This window comes from Salminus brasiliensis, chromosome 3 (assembly GCF_030463535.1).
Source record: "Salminus brasiliensis chromosome 3, fSalBra1.hap2, whole genome shotgun sequence".
In the NCBI taxonomy this organism is placed as follows: domain Eukaryota; kingdom Metazoa; phylum Chordata; class Actinopteri; order Characiformes; family Bryconidae; genus Salminus; species Salminus brasiliensis.
The window spans coordinates 33,136,703-33,158,187 of NC_132880.1; the positions used below are offsets into that span (position 1 = coordinate 33,136,703).

The 21,485-nt window shown below is 38.6% G+C and overlaps 1 protein-coding gene across 1 annotated transcript in view; it reads left to right on the forward strand.

The window, feature by feature from the left end:
- necab1 (N-terminal EF-hand calcium binding protein 1) overlaps positions 1-21,485 on the forward strand; it is a 50,019-nt gene that overhangs the window by 1,322 nt on the left and 27,212 nt on the right. The window contains exons 2-6 of the mRNA XM_072675924.1: positions 1,986-2,010; positions 4,757-4,865; positions 10,412-10,437; positions 11,201-11,298; positions 20,840-20,976. Of these exons, the coding sequence (XP_072532025.1) occupies positions 1,986-2,010; positions 4,757-4,865; positions 10,412-10,437; positions 11,201-11,298; positions 20,840-20,976 (395 nt within the window). The remainder of the gene's footprint in view (positions 1-1,985; positions 2,011-4,756; positions 4,866-10,411; positions 10,438-11,200; positions 11,299-20,839; positions 20,977-21,485) is intronic.

Consider the following 21,485-nt stretch of genomic DNA (forward strand, 5'->3'; position numbering starts at 1 on the left):
AGATATTTGGAGTTTATTGTGTGACGGCAATGACACACTGTGATTTAACCATTTAAATGGTTCTGTGTATTCTAGATATATCTCATTGTTTACAGAATGTTACGTGATGTGGGTTGGGCAGGTAGTAAGTCACAGTTCTGTGCTGGCTGGGTGCTCATGATGTACTGCAGTTGGTCCTGGTTTGTGGGGCTTTATATGGACTTGTATTATTATTATTTTATTATTACTTTAATTTCTCTTAAACAATGCAAAACAATGTGGTGACTGTCAGCTCTGTATTCTTGACAGTGACTGTCAAAATGACCCGCACCTACACCAAATCTAAAAAGAATGACCTAATAAGGTTTTCCTTTGCTAGATGAATTTCATCCTTTTCCTGCAATTAAGAAAAGATCTTCTGGTCTTAGCCAGAACCACAGCACTTAAGGTTGATGTGTTGCAGCTTTGCATAGCTAATGTTAATCTTCATAAGAGGAAAACATGAACACTCCTTGAAATGACTAATATAAACTGTGTTGATAAAGTCACCTGTCACCAACATAGTGGTGGCATAGATTTGCAGCATGGCTCCTCTCATGAAAAGGCTAAATGCAGCAGGCTCTTGGCGTGCACACCATGGTTTAATTTCTAGCGTGTGAATATCTTTGCTGTGAAATAACACCCTACTTAATAGAGTACTCCCGAGCTTGGGGACTATAGTGTGTCTTAAATCCCATCTGTTCTTGGAGGCTCCCTGGCATTAGCTTCAGAGACTGGCTTCCCAAGAGTGTGGTTGCATAGAGATGGTCTTAAATTAAAATTCGGTAGCACTATTGCTGGATAGTATTGATAAAATTCAGTTTTGTAATATTTTTCTAATATAACCCAGTCCCAGATGACCTTTCGCCAAATAAATGTCGTACAACAGAGCTTGTTGATTTGACTTTCCAAAAAGGAAAAATACTTTACTGTTTATTTTGGATGTTTTAAACTTTAGAAACAAGCAAATTAAATGATCCTTTATTAGTTTACTTTTCAGTCAAAATGTCCATTAAAGCAACATTAGGCAAAAACGGGGCTGGATTCCCCTTACAGTCAGTAATTCGTGCATTGAGACACCCCTAGAGAGCCTGCTTTACACATGCATTTCTAGACAGGCTGTGAAATACACAACCCTCACTGAAACCAAAAGCATTTGGACAGGCTGGGTAGAGTAATATTGCAGGATTTTACACAAATCTGCTTTTAACTTTAACATTGTGCAGGGTTACACAATTCTTGCAAGCCTTATCCTGCCCGCTTCACCAAAATGATATAGAGATGATAGAGACACCATTTGCTGACACAGATGTGCAGATGCACACACACACACACACACACACACACACACAAAACATATCTAGTTCCTGAAGAGAAGTAGTGCCAATACAATAGGTCTCTCTGGAGCAGGTAAACATGAAGCTATTGGCACTAAGCCTAATGCCAGGCGTGGGAGGGCTAGAGGGGTATAAAGCCACCCAGCATTGAGCTGTGGAGCAGTGGAACTGTTTTCTCTGGAAGGATTGTGCTCCATCCACTTTTGGGTTTGAGGTCATCCCCATCATTCTGACCTCACTATTGTTCTTATTGCTGAAGGCAATTATGCCTTCCCTGGAAAACAGATACAGTTCCTCCAACAGAAGCAGGAAAAACTTTTTAAAACCATTGACTCGACATGAAACAATGAAAGAGCAGGTGTCCCAATACTTTTGTTCATATAGTGTAGAAATAGAATTGTCTGTAGTTTTGTTTAAAATCAGTAACCAAGACTCTTTGCACTGCACATTAAATTAACCTCACTTTTAATCCATGTAGTTTGGTCAGTTTCACTCATTTCACTCATGAATGGGCATTAACATTAACATTCTTTACAATGCCAAAAATGATCTTAACAACAGTGTACAGATGTGTGCAAACTGTTCTGCTAAGTCAGTTTATATTACCATTACATTCTTTTCTTTTTTCAGATATTGAGAAGAGCTGATAAAAATGGTAAGATGTTTTTTAACATATAATATTTCATGTATAATATACACTGTCATAACATTAAAACCACTGACAGGTGAAGTGAATATATTCAGGTCCACTGGCATCTGTCAAAGGATTGGATCAATTTTAGCAGTGAACAGTCAGGCATGGGAGCCATGGAGGCTAATCCTCTCAGCTAACAGGATTTAAAGCAGCATTATGGACATTTGGTATTTTTTAGTCCTGGGCTCCCCCTATGTGTGGAGAGTGTAATACACTTGTACTTTGCTGCACATGCAAAAAGAGATACAGAAGAGGCGCTGAAAGTGAAAGAACCTTGTGAATTCATATGGAAGAGTAATATTACACGATTTTAACAACTTTGACTATGATTATGCACAGTTATGCAGTTCTCATTAGAGGTCTTGTGTCCACTTAACCAAAGTTACATGCAGTTACATACATAACCGAGGCACCATCCTCCCTTTTATAGGTCAGTGAAGCTAGCTGTTATCTTAAGGTAATGCAATAATGCTATATAATGTATCTTTAAAGGATCTGCTGCAAAGTCTCGGTAGCAAATACCACTGGACACCTTCAGAGATCTTGTGGAGCTTCCATGCTTCAATGGGTTAGAGCTGTTTTGGTGACCCCAGGAGGACATACTCAATAATAGACAGGTGCTTTTATGTCTATGCTATGGCTATCTTTTTCCTTGTGTGACTGTCTTTATCACACCAAATGCTGTTGCTCTGTTGTCATGGAAACACTGGATCATCCATGCCTTATTTAATGTCAGTCAATATTGTAGCACTTCCACACAGGAAACAAATGTCATGTCATGTTAGTGCTCGGGTTGTCTTTGAGTGCTGTTGTTTTCGTAGGAGAAGAGAAACTCAAATTTTGTCATGTTAATCCAATTGTAGAACCGCATTTAAGGCTACGTTTGGCAGCATTGACACACTGCTGAATAGTTGGGGACCTTGCTTTGGCAATAAGTGTAGTGCTTTTTTAAATGTATGAAAAACAATAATACATGAATATCCATCTTCCCATATCCTATATAGTTGTTATCAAAATTATTACTTGAAATACAACACATCGAATACCTAGACTAGCTGGATGTTAGCAATGTGGTTAAGAGTTGTCCAAAAGGTTTTGAGAAGAGACTTTGCAAAAACAAGGAAAAGATCAAAAAGCACTGGCTGTTACTACAACCTGGACATGGCAGAAGCTATCACCAGCTTCCACCAGGTTCCTTAGAGGGCAAAATCCCTTGAGTGACTGCAGAAGACCTGTAGCAAGATTTGGTGACAGCAAGCACTGAAGTTTCAGTTGGCACAGTAAGGCTCATACTAGTTGCTGAAGGTCTCAATGAAAAGTCTGCTCCAATCTGCTCAAAACCTTATAAATAAGTCACAGAAGCTTTTGGATTCTGCTCTGTGGATCGAAAACTGGAATTGTTCAGGCTTCTGGATCAGAGGTTTGTCTGGAAGAGAAAGAATGAAGCTGACGCTGAATAGAACACCCTGCCTACAATGAAACATGGAGGTGGCTAGATGATGCAACATGGATTCAATTAAGTATCAGGAAATCCTAGGAGAGGTACACGCCTTCTATAAGGAAGCTGAAGCTTTGGCATCATTGGATCATCCAAAAGGACAGTGGTCCCAAGCATACCTCAAAGTCCACCAAGGCTTGGTTTCAGAAGAAGTCTTGAAACATTCTGAAGTGGTTGACATAGTCACTTGACTTGAACCCCATAGAAAATCTTTATTGGGATTTGAAGAAGGCGGTTGCAGCATTAAAAGTGGTATTTTGTGTTGAATTTGGGGAGAGCACTTGTTATATTACAGACTTAATAGGAAGAATAGCATCTCTGTCATTCTCAGCTAGACGTGTTGCCAACTTTTTACCTTTAAGTGGGCAGGACAGTGCTCATGAGCTGCATAACACTGTGTAACCCAAGTGATATTTGCATAAAATCCAGTAATGTTACTCTATCTTGCTGGTTCACATGCATGTACAGCTGACCGTTAGGGGTGGCTCAAAGTGCGAGTTACACTTTCTGACTGTAGGGGGAGACGAGGAGCAAGAAATAGCAATTTTTGCATAATGCTGCTTTAATCCTATGTATGCTAATCTGTACAATTGCATTTCACAAACAAACAGGGTAGGCCTGTGTCTGTTGGTACCACTGACATGTATTTTGTGTATTAAATGACTTGCTTTACAGTCCTTCATAGGAGAGTTAAGTTCACAGTGTGATCGTCTTGTTCACGATCGCTCCCCCTTTCATTTCTTTTATTTTCATTTAATGTTCTCGCAGTATATATATATATATTTTTTTTAGGTAATGAATTAGTGCCTGTATTGTGTGTAGCCTGTGCTGTCGTGCGTTCATACTGTTTTGAGTGCATGCTGGCATGACTCACCTCAGGACTTACGTATGTCACCATTTTTAGACCAACCTGAGGGCATGGGTACGGAGTCTAACACAAGCTTCCTGCCCTTGCACCTATATTATTGTTGGGCATGTCTATGTCTGTCTCTAATCTGTCATTTCTATGCGTGTCCCTTACCAGGATTTTCAGTAGGTGCTTTTCTATATTCAGTTTATCAGTTATTCACCAGGTTTTGTTGCTTTGTTCGAGCACCTAATTGTGTTGGACACCGGCCCTAAACTGGAACTGAACTGAACACCCCAGCCCAGTGCCATAACACCAAACAAACACTAAACACCAAACAAACATTTTGTTTGTTTTTACAGATGATGGAAAGTTGTCCTTTGACGAGTTTAAGGCTTATTTCTCTGATGGAGTTCTGACAGGGGACGAACTGAAAGAGCTCTTCCATACAATTGATACTCATAATACAGAGTAAGTATTTTACCCAGTAATGGGTAGCTGACATATTGCTTGTTTAGGATAATGTATGTATATATATATATGACAAATGATCATGGTATGGAGCTTGGAGGCAGAAGCGGACGCAATTGCAGGAATTTATTAAACATAAAACCAAACTAAGCAAACAGGATATAAAGAAATACAAACCAAACACACAAAGGGAACAAACAAGCTAACGTACCATGAACTGCCATGAATTCACTGGAACAAAGGGACTACTTACACAAGGACAAACAAGCAACACCTGAGACTAACAAGGTGGCAGGGCTTAAGTAATTAGTAACACTAATGACAAGGCGGGGCTAAAGCAGAGACAAAAAACAAACATAAACAGAGCCACGTGCTGATGTGCACATGGCAGGGCAAAACAGAGACACAGACGAGGAATGAAAAACACAAGACAAGGGCAAGACAAAGACACCTGTTACGAGAATAAAGCATACACTGAAAAAAAGAAGAAGAATCCAACACTTGCACAATATAGATTGAGTGTTGATCTTTATTGAAGGAACAGGAGATATAAAAACCATTGCCCTCTAACACAGACACTGCTGATGTTGGCTAATGAAAGTTACTAATGCGTGTGTGCTTCTAGCGCTTGCTCCCTCAGCTCCTTCAGCCGCTAGGAAATGTCAGGAACACAGGCTTTGTTGTGAGGGACATCCTAAGGCTGTGGAGAAGACATCAATGACATGACCGGACATTTTTTTGGCCGTTGAGGACAGAGTCACATTAATATTTTATTTTTCATGTGAGGGGTACAAGTTTCCATTATTCATTAGGGTCACTTGCATTAGTGAAAAAGTAGCATAGTATAGTTTGGACACTAAACATTTTATGGTTGATGGACAGCAGTTTGACCAGTATAGGGAAAACCATGTCAATAAATGATCACTTTAAGAATGAGAGCTATCGTTATCACCATGTGGTTTAATCTAGTGCGATCTTTTGCGTAACGTTCAACTTAGCCAGGTGCTGTTTGAAATGACAAGAGATGAATATTGATAAGGGCCAGTTTACTTGAAACATATTTTACTCATATTTAATTTTTCCCCACGTTTCAATCAGCTTGTTCTGTCTGTATACCAACTGGTCATGTAGGGGCACAGGCAGTATGTTAAGGTGAATGTTGTGATCCAGCTTACACCTCAGTGTGAATTTCTCATCTCATCACTTGAGTCATCTTGGTTTCCATAGCAGCAGCTCTGCCGGCTGATTTGCAGACCCTTTGTAGTAGCGTTTGAAGAGGTTGAGCCCTCTGTTTACTTTTTTAATCCTTTGTATAATGGGGAAAATCCTGTTTGATGGTGTAATTGCAGGCAGAAATAAAAGAGCAGCTATTTCTCAGAGACATAATCATAAATTTAACACATTGAACTTTCAACTTCTATGTTTATGTGAAACAGAGAACAAGTTATTAATCATGAACACTATTTGGACTGGATAAGTTTTACATAGGGAGGCGGGGTAATGTAATTAGTACCGGAGTCTCTCAATAATTTTAGTCCCGTCCGAATGCGCCATGTCAGTCATTTTTAGGAACTGTTTGCTACAGCATTAGAAAAATTCCGGTAAATATTCCATCATATCCTGGAAAAAATATGTTTTTGTAGCTTTCCTCAAGTGTGAAGATGCTCAAGGAGGCATTTCGTTTCGCTGTGAATGGCCCAGATACCTCTGTGGCCTCAGTCAAAAGATCCAAAAGATTCCTCAGAGACGCAGCACTTTTGGTAGCGTTAGGCAAGTCAATGTGTAGCATAGCCTATAGCCTACATACGTGTTATGAACATATAACTGGTTATTTTCAAACTATAAAATTTCATCATTAATATAAGTGGATTATGAGACTGGATATCATCACATTTTTGAAGGTGACAACAAAATCGAGTGTGTAAATCGAGTAGCCACTCCTACCTCAGCCATTTATGCTGAGATTGAATTGATTTCTTGTAGTAAAATGACATCACTCCTCCTCTCCATGTAAAACTAATCACACTCACACATCTGTATTACAAGCAAAGTTCTCTGTGTAACCAAAAGTAGTTTTTCTTTGGGTTTTCTCAAGGAACCATTTGAAGCACCTTTATTTTTAAGAGTGTGAAGGCAAAAGGCCAATATATGGATACTGTGATGTGTGTAAAGTTAATTAATTTGTGGTCCATGTATCTCTTTATTTGCACAGATTTATAAGTAAATTAATTAATGAATACGTAACTCATCAAAATCATAATAAATCCATGTGTAAATACATCCAAACATGCATTTAATAAAACTAGACTTAGACTGTTAATAAAATATATAACACATACATGTATTTAATAAATGAATCCTTTTAAATAACTAGGTGCATGTAGTAATTGTAAATAAACAAAATATGCCAATATTTTTGTTTTTTTCGAACCTTACAACTAGAGTTTATTTTTTTGACAAACATTTTGGGCTGTTACTTTTTATTGTGGGAAATGAACTGTCAGCTAGATGTCAACTTGTTCCGAGGAAAACTCCCATTTCTGTCATGTCACACCTAACTGGCAGGTATGTTACATAGCAACATGAAAAGGACAGACAGTGGTGTTTCTTTTCCCCACTAGCAGCAGCAAGGCCTGTCTTAAAACTGTCTCAGTCTGTTTTGGCAGTTTTGGAAGGCATATCAACTCAGCGATGATCCCAGTGGAACTGCTCATTTGACTGGATTTTTAAAAGTGACATGGAAAGTATATAATTCAACTAATAGTCCAACTGTCTTAACTGATTCTGCATAGCACTGGGATGCACAGTGTTACATTGTTGGTTTCAGTATATTTGGTCCCAAATATGTGCAAATAGTAAGGAATAAACATTATTTTATTTACATATTCTTTTTCAGGGAACCATTGAGACTAGACATTGAGACTGTTCTTACACTAAACCTATATGGTCTGTCTACATATATCCAGACACATTCTTATTACTGAATGCAGCTACTTCAAGAAGCACCTGTTTCTGACACAGGTGTTCAACTGCTCACATAGCTTGTATATCTGTATATCTCCAATCATAGAATTTCAGTGGTAAACCAATTAAATAAGCATATATGAACATAAACAGGAGTGGGATGCAGCCTTTGCACTGACCAAGAGCACTGACCCGGTTCGTAGTATCAAGTCCAGCATTGGCATTTAACCAAATGCGATCTAGTGATAATCATAGGTCATAGGTAACAGTTTACTTGCCTAAAACCCTGGTGGTGTTTTGACCGCTGCACTGTGCTGGAAGTTGGTGAAACCAACACAGCGCTTTTAGTAGGCAGTCAGAGTGGTCTGATGACTGTAGCTTGGCTTCTAGGTACAAGCAGGTCAGACCGGAGTGGTCCTTTGTGTGTTACAAAACCACAGAGGTTGCTGCACACACATCATGCTAATATCACTGGTTATGAGCCATTGCAGCATTAGCCTAAAAAGCTTAACTTTACCTTTAAAGTTACTCACCTTGAATTCTGTGAGCAGATCTGGGTACTCTGTGACACCGTTTGCGTACTGGTGTCTGATCATCTGACTCAAATCCAGATGCCATTCTACATGTTGTTATGGATACCTTTCTTCTTCTTCCTCACTAAATGTGTAGGCTTATGATGCTACCCTCTTCAGTTCTTTAGATATCATGAGCTTACATATCTATAACGGCTGCAGTAGTTTTCGTTCTTTTCGGTATTCTAGGAAACCAGTACCGTCATGTTTTAAGAACTTTGGTATTGACTTGGTACCGAAGTATCAGTTCTCATCCATAGTCTTGTGTGTATAGTTGAAAATCTTCTGATCTCAGGAGATCTCTGTCTTGAAGACTGAGTCACTGTTGTTGTATAAGAGAAAGCCAGGCTTCCCCTAGAATGTTTCAGGCACACAGCGTGATTTTGGAACAAACTTAATCACGGTGATTTTCCTGACTTGTCGTAAATAGTCTAAAGCCCTTAATTCTTCTACCCTACAATCCTTTAATTCTCTTAGCTATTATACTGCTACATTGTGGTGTCATGCTGTCATATCAGTGCTCTGTGAAACAGAATTGCATTGCTTGCTTACCATACTCATGTGAGACCTTCTTCTTTTAACTAGCTGATCGAGTGATATACAGCTTATCGACTCATTACCCCAGGTGGTCTCTGAGGTATTGTAGTTCTATCAATATGTTAATCAAAGGCTGTGCCTCTTTCTAACAAGTCTAGCCAAACCATCCGCCAGATGTCTGGCCCATCAGATTGCTGAGCCTGTCTGCCTGACTTGGGGAGCTTGTGCAGCCTCTGGGGTGGCAGCCACAGCAGACAGCGCTGCTAGATCACTGTCAGACATTGTAAATCTTACAGTCTGCAGTGCTGAAAGGAGGATTAGGGTGTCTCTAGCTCGTACCTAGAACAGCAGCATGACAAGACATGTTCACTAATCAAACTGATCAACGAGGCATAAAATTCTTGAAGCTACACCGTCTGGACAGGTGACAGGTTAAGTGTCCCAATGGTTTCATTAAAGACAACCAATCAGTCATAACATTAAAACCATAACAGTTACAATTACCAAGGGGTGGATATACTAGGTCGCAATTGAACAGTCAGTTCTTGAAGGTGATCATTAAAAGGTTCTTTACATTTTAAAGAAATATTCATAATAATATTGTAATGGTTCAGTTTGAACCCTTAAATTGTTCTAACAACATTTAAAGGTTTTGTAAACCTTTAGCAGGGTCATGCACTTTAAAGAACCCCAAAATGTATTACGAGAGCCCTTCATTTTGCTTTCAAAGGTTCTTTATAATTTAAAGAACCTCATAATGTCTTTGTCTCTTGGACAAATGTTCAGATTGGTAAAGCACCTTTACTCCTTTACTTCAAGTGAAGGTTCTTCTGTCTTTTATAAGGTTCTTTGCACTTTGCTTTAAAGACCCTCATAATACAATGTTCTTGAAAAAAGTCCTAAATTAAAATACAGTCTTTACATTGTGTACATTATGTGGAGGTTCATTAACACTTTAAAAGGTTCTTCACATTTTAAAGGTTCTATCAGAACCCCTTACTTAGTATTGCGCCTTTTCTTTAAGTGAATTAAACCCTTAAAAGGTTCAGGCACTTTGTCTTGATCTTGGATTGAAGTCCGCCTGCCTTGGTATTTTTCTGTCTCACCTATAAGGATCTGACTACAACACTATAACAGGGTGGTTGTGGATTAAAAGCTTAAAAAAATTAACAAATAAACACTAAGCTGAAAACCATTTAGTTAAATGAGACAGTCTGGTTGCATGATGTTGCAATCTGTCTCATATGATAATATCTTTTAATATGTAAATATTACTTATTTGTGTTTCTTGGTGTGAGTGCATGTTTGCGTATATGTGTATGTATATATATATGAGGGGGAACTTTTATTCTGTACATGTTCAACACATGAGTATTTGTATTCTAGGAATTACTTCATAAGGTCTGGTTGGTTTATGGTGTTAAAAAATCAATAGTAGTTCAAATAACCAGATAATGATTTGTTTTCCTCCAGCAATGTGGACACAGACGAGCTTTGTGGTAAGGCCAAATTCTTTTCTTAAGACAGCTAAGAGGCATTTGTAATGTGCATATGTCCAGTGTGCTTTGTATGTTTGTTGTGACTGTCAGCTTACTGAACCCTCTTTTCTGAATATTAATATTTTCCCATTTGTTTCCCAACTTTATATACCCGTAAAGTAATTAATGGAGATGTTAAGGTGCCAAAAATGCATTAATTCAGTATTTTAAGTTGTTATTTGATGTGTTTATAAGCACACAGATTTACTTTTTATGATGGATGACGAGCTCTGTTTTTTTTTTGACTGGATTATGTCACTGCACTGACCCACAGCCACATAGCATAGCAAAGCCTAACCTAGCTTTTAAGACTGTAATGAGACTGAAACTTTACCTAGTCAGCAACGATTATTGTTTAGCCTTTTTAGACTAATTTCCATATTCATAGCTGTTGCATTTGGCCTTGGCATTCATTAGTTGGCTGGGCATGTGTAATTTCCAGGGTGTAAATCTAGTGAGCCAAGACTGGTACGCAACAGCTTTTGAAAGAGGACACAACCTTGTACTGAACCCTTATTATTAAACTATAGCAAGATAAATACAGTTTCCCATTCTTTGGCACCTCTAAGGTAAAATGTAAACATAATACATTTTAAATGTGAATTTTTGTAAATGTTTCAGTAGTAATTAGACCAAAATTATTGAGACAGTCTGTTTCACTGCATGCTTAGTGTGTGAAATTGTGGAAGTACACATTTTTATGGCTTTTCTTTATTATTCTTAGAATACTTCTCTCAACATCTTGGAGAATATGAAAATGTTCTTGCTGCTTTAGAAGACTTGAACGTCTCTATATTAAAGGCTATGGACAAAACCAAAAAGGTGAGTGAGTTTCCAGGTTGTTTTCTGCATTGTGCCTCACCTATTCAGCAATGGCATGTTGGCTTAGCTAGTGTGCTAATAACCACATGGCCTACCAGTAGGATATTTTTGGAACACCCCAGATTTATGACTGAAGTCTTCCAACAGTAATGATTTAGCTCAATTGAGAGAAAGGGTCATGTACGTTTTTTTATTGTAGTATATAATACAAGAGCCCAACTAATGATAATAATGTCCTGCCAGGTTTGCCAATATTTTACAGTGATTTTCAGGTTAGTCTATCCCTGAATAGTTTGGCAGAGGTGGTGGTTTTTGCTGTTGTTTTCTACACTATTACTGTTTCTGCAGTATTACTTCAAAATACAACAAAATCCAGCATTTGCTAATATATGGTCACTACTATGTCCCTACTACTATGGCCTGTAATTTTTCTGCTGCTACCTTAAAAAGAGGATCCAGCATCTTTCGTTGATTACCCAAGCAACTGCAGCAAGATTTCTCACTTAAATCAGGATAAACATTGGCTTGACTTTTGAAAGGTGGCAAGAGCTCTATGAATTAATTGCATTCAGGAGTGATGCTGAGTTGGCTTTTGTCTTGCCAAGCAGATAAAATATTGTATTTTTTATGACAAGCTACTAAAACAGGCAGTCAGGTTATCATTGCTGTGGAGTTTGTGTGTACCTGCGTTACAGTGCAGTACAGTACCGTTGTATTGCCTGTACAGCAAATTAGTTGGTTAGCTTGCTATCGCTGTTTGTTGCCTCTGTTTTCAGACAATTTCAAGTGCTGTCCTCGCTGTCATTTTGCAAACACAACCTATACGATCACCTAAATGCACAATTGACTGATCGGATGCTCTATAGAGCTACTGAACTCATGCTAACCAGCTATACAGTGTTTTATCTGTTGCTCAATGAACGCCACTGTTTATTTCCAAATTACTGCACCTCAAAGAAGCCTTCAGACTTAATTTTTTCCATTTTTTAAAATTTTCTACGCTTGTTGGATGCAACTACTCGTCGGATTTCTTCACCAAGTTTTGATTGAGCTCTCTCTGAATACTCCTCTCTGAACTACTCTACTGAATGAATTAATGTAACCTTGCAATCGTCAGATTCATCTGCTCTTAAAGGAGGCTGCACCGCAGTGCATGTTTTAAAATTACTCTTCTGACACCTTCTCACCAGATAGATCTCTTAAAAAATGTACAAATGGCTGTAATAAAACCCTACTGAAAATACTACTAATCCTGCTGTAAAACCCAGTAGGACTATTTCAAGCAAGCTTCTCAAATTGAGTTACAGTGCCTGAGCTTGTCTAAAGTTTCTTTTGTTTCCTTACACTTTAATGTTTCCTTCACACTGATGGAGGAGGGTTTTCCTCACGCCTGCCCATTAGACTTTTCATTGTTCCGTGTTCATGTTTGTGCTTTTTTGGTGTTTGTTACTGACGACAGGTTTGCATTTTGTGACAGAGCCTTTATAATTTTGCTGTCAAAGTCTCTTGTGAACAGAATGTCTTTGCACTCTAGAAAGTGCCTGTGATTTTACACCCCTGGGGGTTTTCTGAGAGTTGCGTAAATGTTTTTCTTCCATTTTTGAAAAGTGGAAGAGCATTTAAACTGAATGAAACAAGAAACATGAACATGGATATTTTATAAATAAACTGATGTAAAAGTGTAAACACTGAAAAATGAGTAAATTATTCAGCACTTCAAGGTATGTAAATGCTGTTTACCTTTCCGTTACCCTCCACTACACTCCTGCTAATGGTTTAATATTACAGTGGGTGGTTTCACCTTCAACACAAATAAAACACTTCTCCTCCAGCTTCTAAAACCAGCAATTAGTTGACCAGGTGAGGTTAATTAGGTCTGCAAGAGTATAGAGCCCCAAGTAGCAGGGTTTGTGAGTTCTGATGTAAAGTATATTAATAACGTGACTGATAACTTGAGGTTGTGCTGATGTATATTTATTTATGTATTTATTTATTTATTTATTTGGCTGTGCCTAGAAATGTGCCAAAATTAAAGACACTCTGCACTGTTGTCTCAGCTTAAATTAAACCTGCTTAGTCAGAAACTTTGCTGCCCCAGCACTTATAAAATGCTACTGTGAAAAGGTGAAGTGAGCATAAGGCATGATGTGCATGGATGTTTGTTGCTTGTTTGCCTTGTTGCACCATCTACAACAGAAGTGACAGTTGAGGTTTTTGATAGCTGTGGGCATGACTAGTCCTTTGCCTAGTTTAAGTTGCTCCCTTTTGCCAGTATGTCCTCTCACTTCTGCAAAGAGTGATGCATATGTCATTTTACTTGTCTTACAGCCACTTTGTCAGAATCCCTCCACATCCAATCAAGCTCACAAATGTTTGAAACTACCTCACACATCCATGCTTCAATTAGACCACAGTTCTGTTATTTTAAACCGCCCATATCATATGCAGGGTAGTAAAACATGGTCATATCTATATAGCTACATTATAATATTTTCTTGAGATCACAAAATATAGAAATATGTATATTTTTATAATATATGTTTTTGCATGTTTTGTTTCCATGGACTGTATGAACTGTATTAAGTAAATTATATATAATTATATATACAGACTTTTATTTAAAGAATTGAAATTATAATTTGATTAGATTTTTTTCTGATTTTACCCCATTTTCCATCAAACTTGGAAGGCCAATAACTATCAGTGTTTGCAATAGATCTTCATTGCAAATGCATTCATTTGTAGCATCAAAGGCAGTGACTGTATGCACATAATAGCATGTCTGCGAGAACATTTGCATGTCATTCAGCGAACCTTCTCTCAGTCCTGTAGAAATCCTAAAAATTCAATTTCTAAAGTGAAAATTTTCCTTTGATCTTCCTTTGCTGTTGTAGTGTGTATTATCCACAGTGATGTTGATATATGCGTGCTCATTACGCTGTGTCAGATCTAGAAAATAGCTCTTATTTTCCAGAGGCGAAGCTGCATGTCCTTGCTATCATGAAAGGCCGGCCTAACCACCTTGGGAAAACACCGGCTCTAAATGTATTCTTCAGATGTCACAGAGGCACTTAACTGAGGTCGGTCACTGCTTTGCTCAGAGACCAGAGTCGCCAGTTAATGCATGTCTTAGGGGCCACATATAAGCATGGAAGGACAACAGCATGTGTCATTTAATTATGGCATTTAAATCAGTGATGCAGTATGCTAAATGTGCACTGTCTGGGTGTCTCATAACTTAATGTGTTTAATTCATCCTAACCAGTATACTTTATCATCAACAAAACTTTCAGAATGTGAAACTGGATCGGAAACATTTAAATGAGAGAAATATACGAAAATATAATAGAAATTGGATAGAGGGCATTTTCACAGCACTGTCTTGGTGATGGATGACTGCAACATCACCAGGGGTCAAATTTGCAGTGTACTAATGATAGGGCCAACGCTTAGATGGCTACATCACTTGGGAGCCCTCTGGCTTTGTCCACAGAAAGCCCTCAGAGTAGTAGAGTTGCATGCATGCAGGGTTTCAGAGTGAGACTGACGAGATGGAGATGGCTGAAGTGAGACATGTCCATTGTTACCCTGCTCTAACCCTGTATTCACCTCTTGAGACCCTGGCATCCTCATATGGGGACATTACATTCCTGCTTCCCTACACCATGATACATTGTGCAGTGTCATGTTTTGCAAAAATGACTTCCTGTATTTTTTATACTTGTTAGGTCCTACTAATCCCAAATAGGAGAAATTAAAAATGTACACCAAGCAAAAGTCCGGGTCTCAGGAGGTTAAACAACAGGTCTTATAGTCAATAGCATGTAGATGCCAGTCCACAGGGACACCAGTCCATTTCCACACTGCACGGCTCACATACTCCAGCCTGCATCAGCGATTTAATTAAAGTCACTGCCAGGGAATTACAGCCACCCACCAGTCTGAGCATGTAGGTTGGTTGGTCGTTCACAGGTGTGAGATTTCTTTGCGCAGCGAGTGGTGCTTTATTATGGCACATTATTATGAGGTAGACTGGCATTGGCAAACCAGGATGTTAGAGGTGATTCAGTTGAGCAGCGATTGAAAGTCTGCTAGTGACTACTACAACATTATGTTGCATTTTTACATTAAAATAACTCCAGCAAAAACACAACATTAGGGAGCTTAGAGTATGTTCAAAGCATGAGTCTCTGATTTCTATTACTGTAAAGAAGCTCCATATTGCCTTTATTGCTGGATGTTAATATAAAGATGACAGTCACTAATACACAATGTCCAAATGTTTGTGGACACCCTGTCTAATGAATGCATTCAGCTACATTCAGCACCCATTGCTGACAGATGTGTAAATGTGTAAATATTGGCACCATGTCTAGTGCCAGATGTGGGCTACAGGGTATAAAGTATCCTAGTATAGAGCTGTGGAGCAGTGGAACCGTGCTGTTTGGAATTATGGTGCTCCATCCAGTACTTCTAGGATGAGTTTGTGATGAGGTGGGGTAATGATCATTCAACATCCTGAACTCACTAATGGTCTTGTGGCTGAATACAATCAGATCCTCCAAACAATGCACCATAATCTAGTAGAAAGCCTTCTCTGGACAGTAGAGACAGTTACTCCAACAAAAGCAGGAAACTTTTAATAGCCTTGATTTCAGAAGAAACAGTGAATGAGCAGGTGTCCCAAAATGTTGTCCACATAGTGTATGAAAATGACTGAATGAATGGGTTTTACATCTCAAAATGCAGAAATCAGTGTATTAAAGTAGAAGAATAGATAAAAAAATCTGAAATAGCTGCTTTCTGGCTTTTAAAGGCTGGTACTAAAGGATTAACCTCTGGAAATGGAGCATCAGAATTGATGCAGCATATTTGAACTCCATTCACACCTTTTTGTATGCTTTCCGCATAAGTGTGACATTTTTGGAGCATGTTGTGAAAATGCAGTTCAGACGCTGAAACAGGTAAACAGCTGCTGCTACAGCTGCTACTGCCGCTACAAGGGCAGTGACATGAGTGACAACAGACGATTGCAATATCTACAATTCAATTACAGGCGAGAGACAGAGATTAGAGACTGGCGAGGATGCTTGGGGAATGGCAAATTGACAATCATTCCTCCAAAGATAAACCACTAAGCAGCCAATTTTCTCATGTCATAATGGGTTTGTGATGAGTGATTACATCTACAGTGACCATCAGATTTGTCATGAGCCAACCTTGGAGCTGACAGAGTCAAAAATAAAGGTGTTTGAGCAAAAGAGGTTTGTGTGTGACACTGACTTTCATCTTTCTCTGTCTCTCATATGTCAGATCATGGTCATGTTTTCCTGTCATTAGTCATATGCTACATGGGAAATCATTACAGTGTGGTGCAGATAGAGTTGTGTGTCCACTAAAAAGCACCAGCTGCTGGTGTGTGTGTGTGTGTGTGTGTGTGTGTGTGTGTGTTTGCACTGCCTCTGTAGACAAACAGGAACACCTGCAGTACACCGGCAGATGTTTCAGCCTTTTATAATATCAGGACAATTTTCAGATGGTCTTTATTTAGTCTGAGCTATGGTGGAACATTGCTGGTCTTTGGCAGACATGGTACCATCACTGAGTTCTAATACTGAGTAATAGGATGACTACAATCCTGTTGCTTTTCATGTACCGTTGCTTTTAGAAGGGGCGAGCCCCCTTGTTGGCGTTTCAAAATGGAGAGTTTCATTGGATTATGCATAGACTTCAATTGTCCATGTAAAACCCCATATTAATACATCAAATTTCACACCAATATATATATATATATATATATATATATATATATATATATATATATATATATATATATATATATAAAACATGGAAATTTTGAATACATTGTGAATGTTGATTGAAACAATTATGAATGTATGTATGTGATGTTATGAATTAATGAATCATGATGTGTCTCTTTTATCTGTTTTGGGTGTTTAAGGGCATGAAATCTCTCAATTCTGTTAAAAGAGAAAATACAGAGCCAATTTTTAAAAACTAATTCATACATTTACTCTTGAATAACCATTCACCTACACAGATTGGCCATAACATTTAACATCACCTGTGTAATATTGAGTAGGTTCCCATCTTTTGAGCCATGGAGTTTGAATACTGACACTAAATACAACCTCTGAAGGTAATGGTGTTATTAGCAGATCCTTTAAGTTCTGTAAGTTGCCGACTTCACTGTTGTCCTTTCTCGGACCAGTTTTGGTAGGTACTGACCACTTCATACCAGAAAAACCCCACCTGCCTGATGTTTTGGAGATGTTTCTACCCAGTCATCTAGCCATCACAATTAGGTCCTTGTTAAAGTGGCTCACATTCTTATGCCTGACCATTTTACTGCCTTCAAGGACCGACTGTTCACTTGCTGCCTAATATATGCATCCCTTGAAAGATGCCACTGCAGATGAAGGTAGTCAATGTTTTTCACTTCACCTGTCAGTGGTATTAATGTTATGGCTGATATAACAACTTACATACAGCAATAAAGCCTGTGTGTTTTCTCATGACCTTGAGTCAGCTCTGTGTGTCCTTTACCAGGTTTTAATAAAATTGTAAAATGGTAACAGGAAGTAAGGATTTCTGAGCCAACATTACACTGACATGTCAAGAGTCATGGGACTTAAAAGTCTTATGACTTTTGTCATGTACCATGAAGACTAAAGAACACTGCACCGATCTGCAAGATATACACTGTACACCCACTGCACTTCTGTGATGTATTCCCAGGTCGCTTTGCCTTTAACATGCTGACCAGTGATTATGATTTTATCTTCTTATAATGTCCAGTAATTTATGGCTGAAATTTAACATACCTTGATCAATAATATATCAGCTTCCAAAATATTGTGCACCCCTAGAGTTCAGCTTTATGCATTTGCCTGCTTTGCCTTTTGTGTGGAGCCGCTTTGTTGAAAATGTTGGCTTTACACCAGACCATGGGGGAGATGTGATGTTTTCTGTTGGTTAAAATAGCTGTAGGTGATGGAGGTCTGCACTGCTGTGACTCATGGCTGGGCTCTTAAAGGTCATCTCTCTGTCTCTGTCTACCAGCCCTGCTCAGTCCGCTTTGATTTCTGCTCTGGAAATGTGTGTGGGAGCCACTATGCTAGATACCATCACGCTGAAACGTGAATGAGTGGAGATTTGTTGTACCTGGGTCAGCGCATGTTAATAAAAAATTGCTGCAGTCCTGGAAAAGTCATTTTGGTCTTATCTTTGGGTTTACTAACCTAAACAAGACAGTTTGGCGAAAAATCTAATTTACACAGTATTCTCCTCACTCAGGGTCAGATTAACATCATTTGGTTATTAAAGTTATGAACAGTACACTGTTCCTCCCAACACCTCTCTATTGATAATAACCCAAGAGGAAAAGTTTGCTCTGTTTAACTACCGTTCACTAATGAGCTAAAGCAAATTTGCCAGTGTTAAATCAACACTATTAGAGTTAAATGAACACTATGGGTGTTAAAATGTAACAGTGTTAATTTGACACTGGCAAATTTTCTGTGTAGTCTTTAGGAGATGTTTAAGACCTTTTTTTTTAGTTTTGCCCTGAAGCTACAAGGCTAATGTGGCAGTGGTGGCCCAGTGGTATGGGGCTCCAGGCTACCGATGACAGGGTTGTGGGTTCGATACCTGGGCTCGGCAAGCCCTTCAGCAATGGCGCTGCGGCAATGGCTATCCACCGCTCTGGGCACATGTGCTCACTGTCACTGTGTGTGTTTCACTAGTGTGTATGTGTGTTTACTGCACGGATGGGTTAAAGGCAGAAGCACTGTGCTAACTGCAAGCTTACAGCTTCACACACTCTCCTCAAACTGTATGGAGGGAGGCGTTAAGTATTTTTTGTGGTTTCTGACACTGTATGGCACTCTATTATCTACAAACATGGAGTGCATCACAATTGTGTACTAATTAGTAATGAGAAGTAGTTTTGAGTAATGTAGATAACAGTTTTCAAAGTTGAGTATACTCAAGTAGCCACAATGCATATTTTGAAAGGGAGAAGCTACTTCCTCTTGAAAAATGCAAAAAAAAAATGGCATCAGGAGACCCTGCAGTGATGTACGTTGGCATAGCAATGCTTTAGTACAAAAAAAGATTATCATGTTAATATTTTGTATACTAACCTGCCAAACATCCACTACTAAGATCAGTGTATAGACTATACCTTATAGAATTAGTGTTTAGTATGCAATTGGGACACAGCCATGGAACTCAACAGGTCAAAGAACTCAAAATGTTTTTGAAAATTGATTCAGAGGCAGCTCGCCATTATGAAGTGTTCACTTTCACTTGACATGATTTTGATCTGCCATACCTTTTTAATTAAAAGACCTGATGCGTGACCTCAGCGAGCATGCACGGCTGTCCTCCACAGTCACACTCCTGATTAAAAAAATATCCACAAAGGGCTCGGCTGTGTGGCATCAGGTGTTTTTGCTAATTTGATTCTATTGCATTCTGTTTGTTTTGCTTCCGTTGGTTTTATTTAGTAGGCTGGTGGGACCTGGTTCGGAAGCAGCGCTGTAAATAAACTGTTTAGTAAAAGTCACTGTTATTTCATAATCTTTCCAGACATAGCTTCACCAGAGACTCAACAATGAGCAAGTTATTAAAGCTTGTTGTTAGATTGAGGTGTTTGAGGTGAGGTGAATCGTTTGTAATCTTGTCTTTAAAATTATTAAAATTACTTTAGATATTTAAGACAATGGACATTATAATATTCAAAACTTGAGGGTTTCCTCATCTCTGTTAAAATTGTATGTGGGTTTTTGTTAAGGATTTAACCTATTCATTTTGTAATTGACTGATGTTTCATAAATGTTTGGCTGTGCATTTAATTCTGCTTGTTCTGCTGGACAGATATAATAATATAGGCTGCCTTTCGAATAAATCATCACGGTCATGCAAAAGCCTTGTGTCTCCATAATGGCAAAAGGACAAAAAAAACCACACACACAAAAATATATACAGTTGTGTAAATGTTTTTTTACACACCCACACCCACACATACACCCCCCACACACACCCACACCCATATATATATATATATATATATATATATATATATATATATATATATATATATATATATATTAGCCTTGACTCTTACTGATTTAATGATTACATTAATGATTTAATATAGATTTTAAAAAATGTTATAAAGAAATTCAAAGCAAAATTGCCTTAATTTGAAATAGTTGCATGTAGTAGAGCTACAAATAAGGTCTTTCTTTTTCGAGAATTATCCAGTTCATAATGAGAGAGAATTTTCTTGTTCTCACCTGGTTCACAGGGCATAATGATAAAACCCTGCCCCGCTAAACCCATTCTGACATGAGCCATAACTAGTCTAATAAGATTTGTGATCAAAGCTATTCTCCAGCCGCTCGGGGCTTGTTATCCGCAGTAGCTGAAAGACGGAGTCTACGGAGAGACAGTACGATTGCCGCTATCTCTTTATTCTATCTCACTTTATAAATTCTCTTTCTCTTATGTACAGGAGTACCAGGAGGCCACGCACCTGGAGCAGTTCGTGACTCGTTTTCTGCTGAAGGAGACAACCAGTCAGCTGCAGTCCCTCCAGAGCTCTTTGGAATGTGCCATGGAGACCACAGCCGAGCAAACCCGCCAGGAGAGGCAAGTCGCTGCATCCTCACACATACACATAGCACTCCAGTGTTGATACCTATTTGGCCTTCAACATATAGCACCCACAGCAACACATTTGCAGCAGCTCAGAAATAATTAACTTTCACACTTTCCCCTTTTCCACACGCTGTTTTTTTATAGACAACCAGACAACAGAAAAGCTTTTTCCCTTACGCCATCCCACTCATGAACAATTACAGCACATAAAAACTCCAGTGCTTAACCTTTGATTTTCTATTTTATTGTCTTTTGTTTTTTATTTATCTTATTCTACTGTGGTACAATCTGATGCCTGGCTGCTGCACTTAGCACTTCAAACACCTTTTATATACCTTTTCATCCATAAATATATACATGTTTGCACATGTCTATGCTTATGTATGTGTGTGGTAGAAGTGTGTTTGTCCAAGTGTGTAATGTTTATTGGTTGTTACTGTGCACAGTGAGCTACTGTGTTTCCAAAAACACCTTTCTTGTATGCACAAACTGATTCTAAT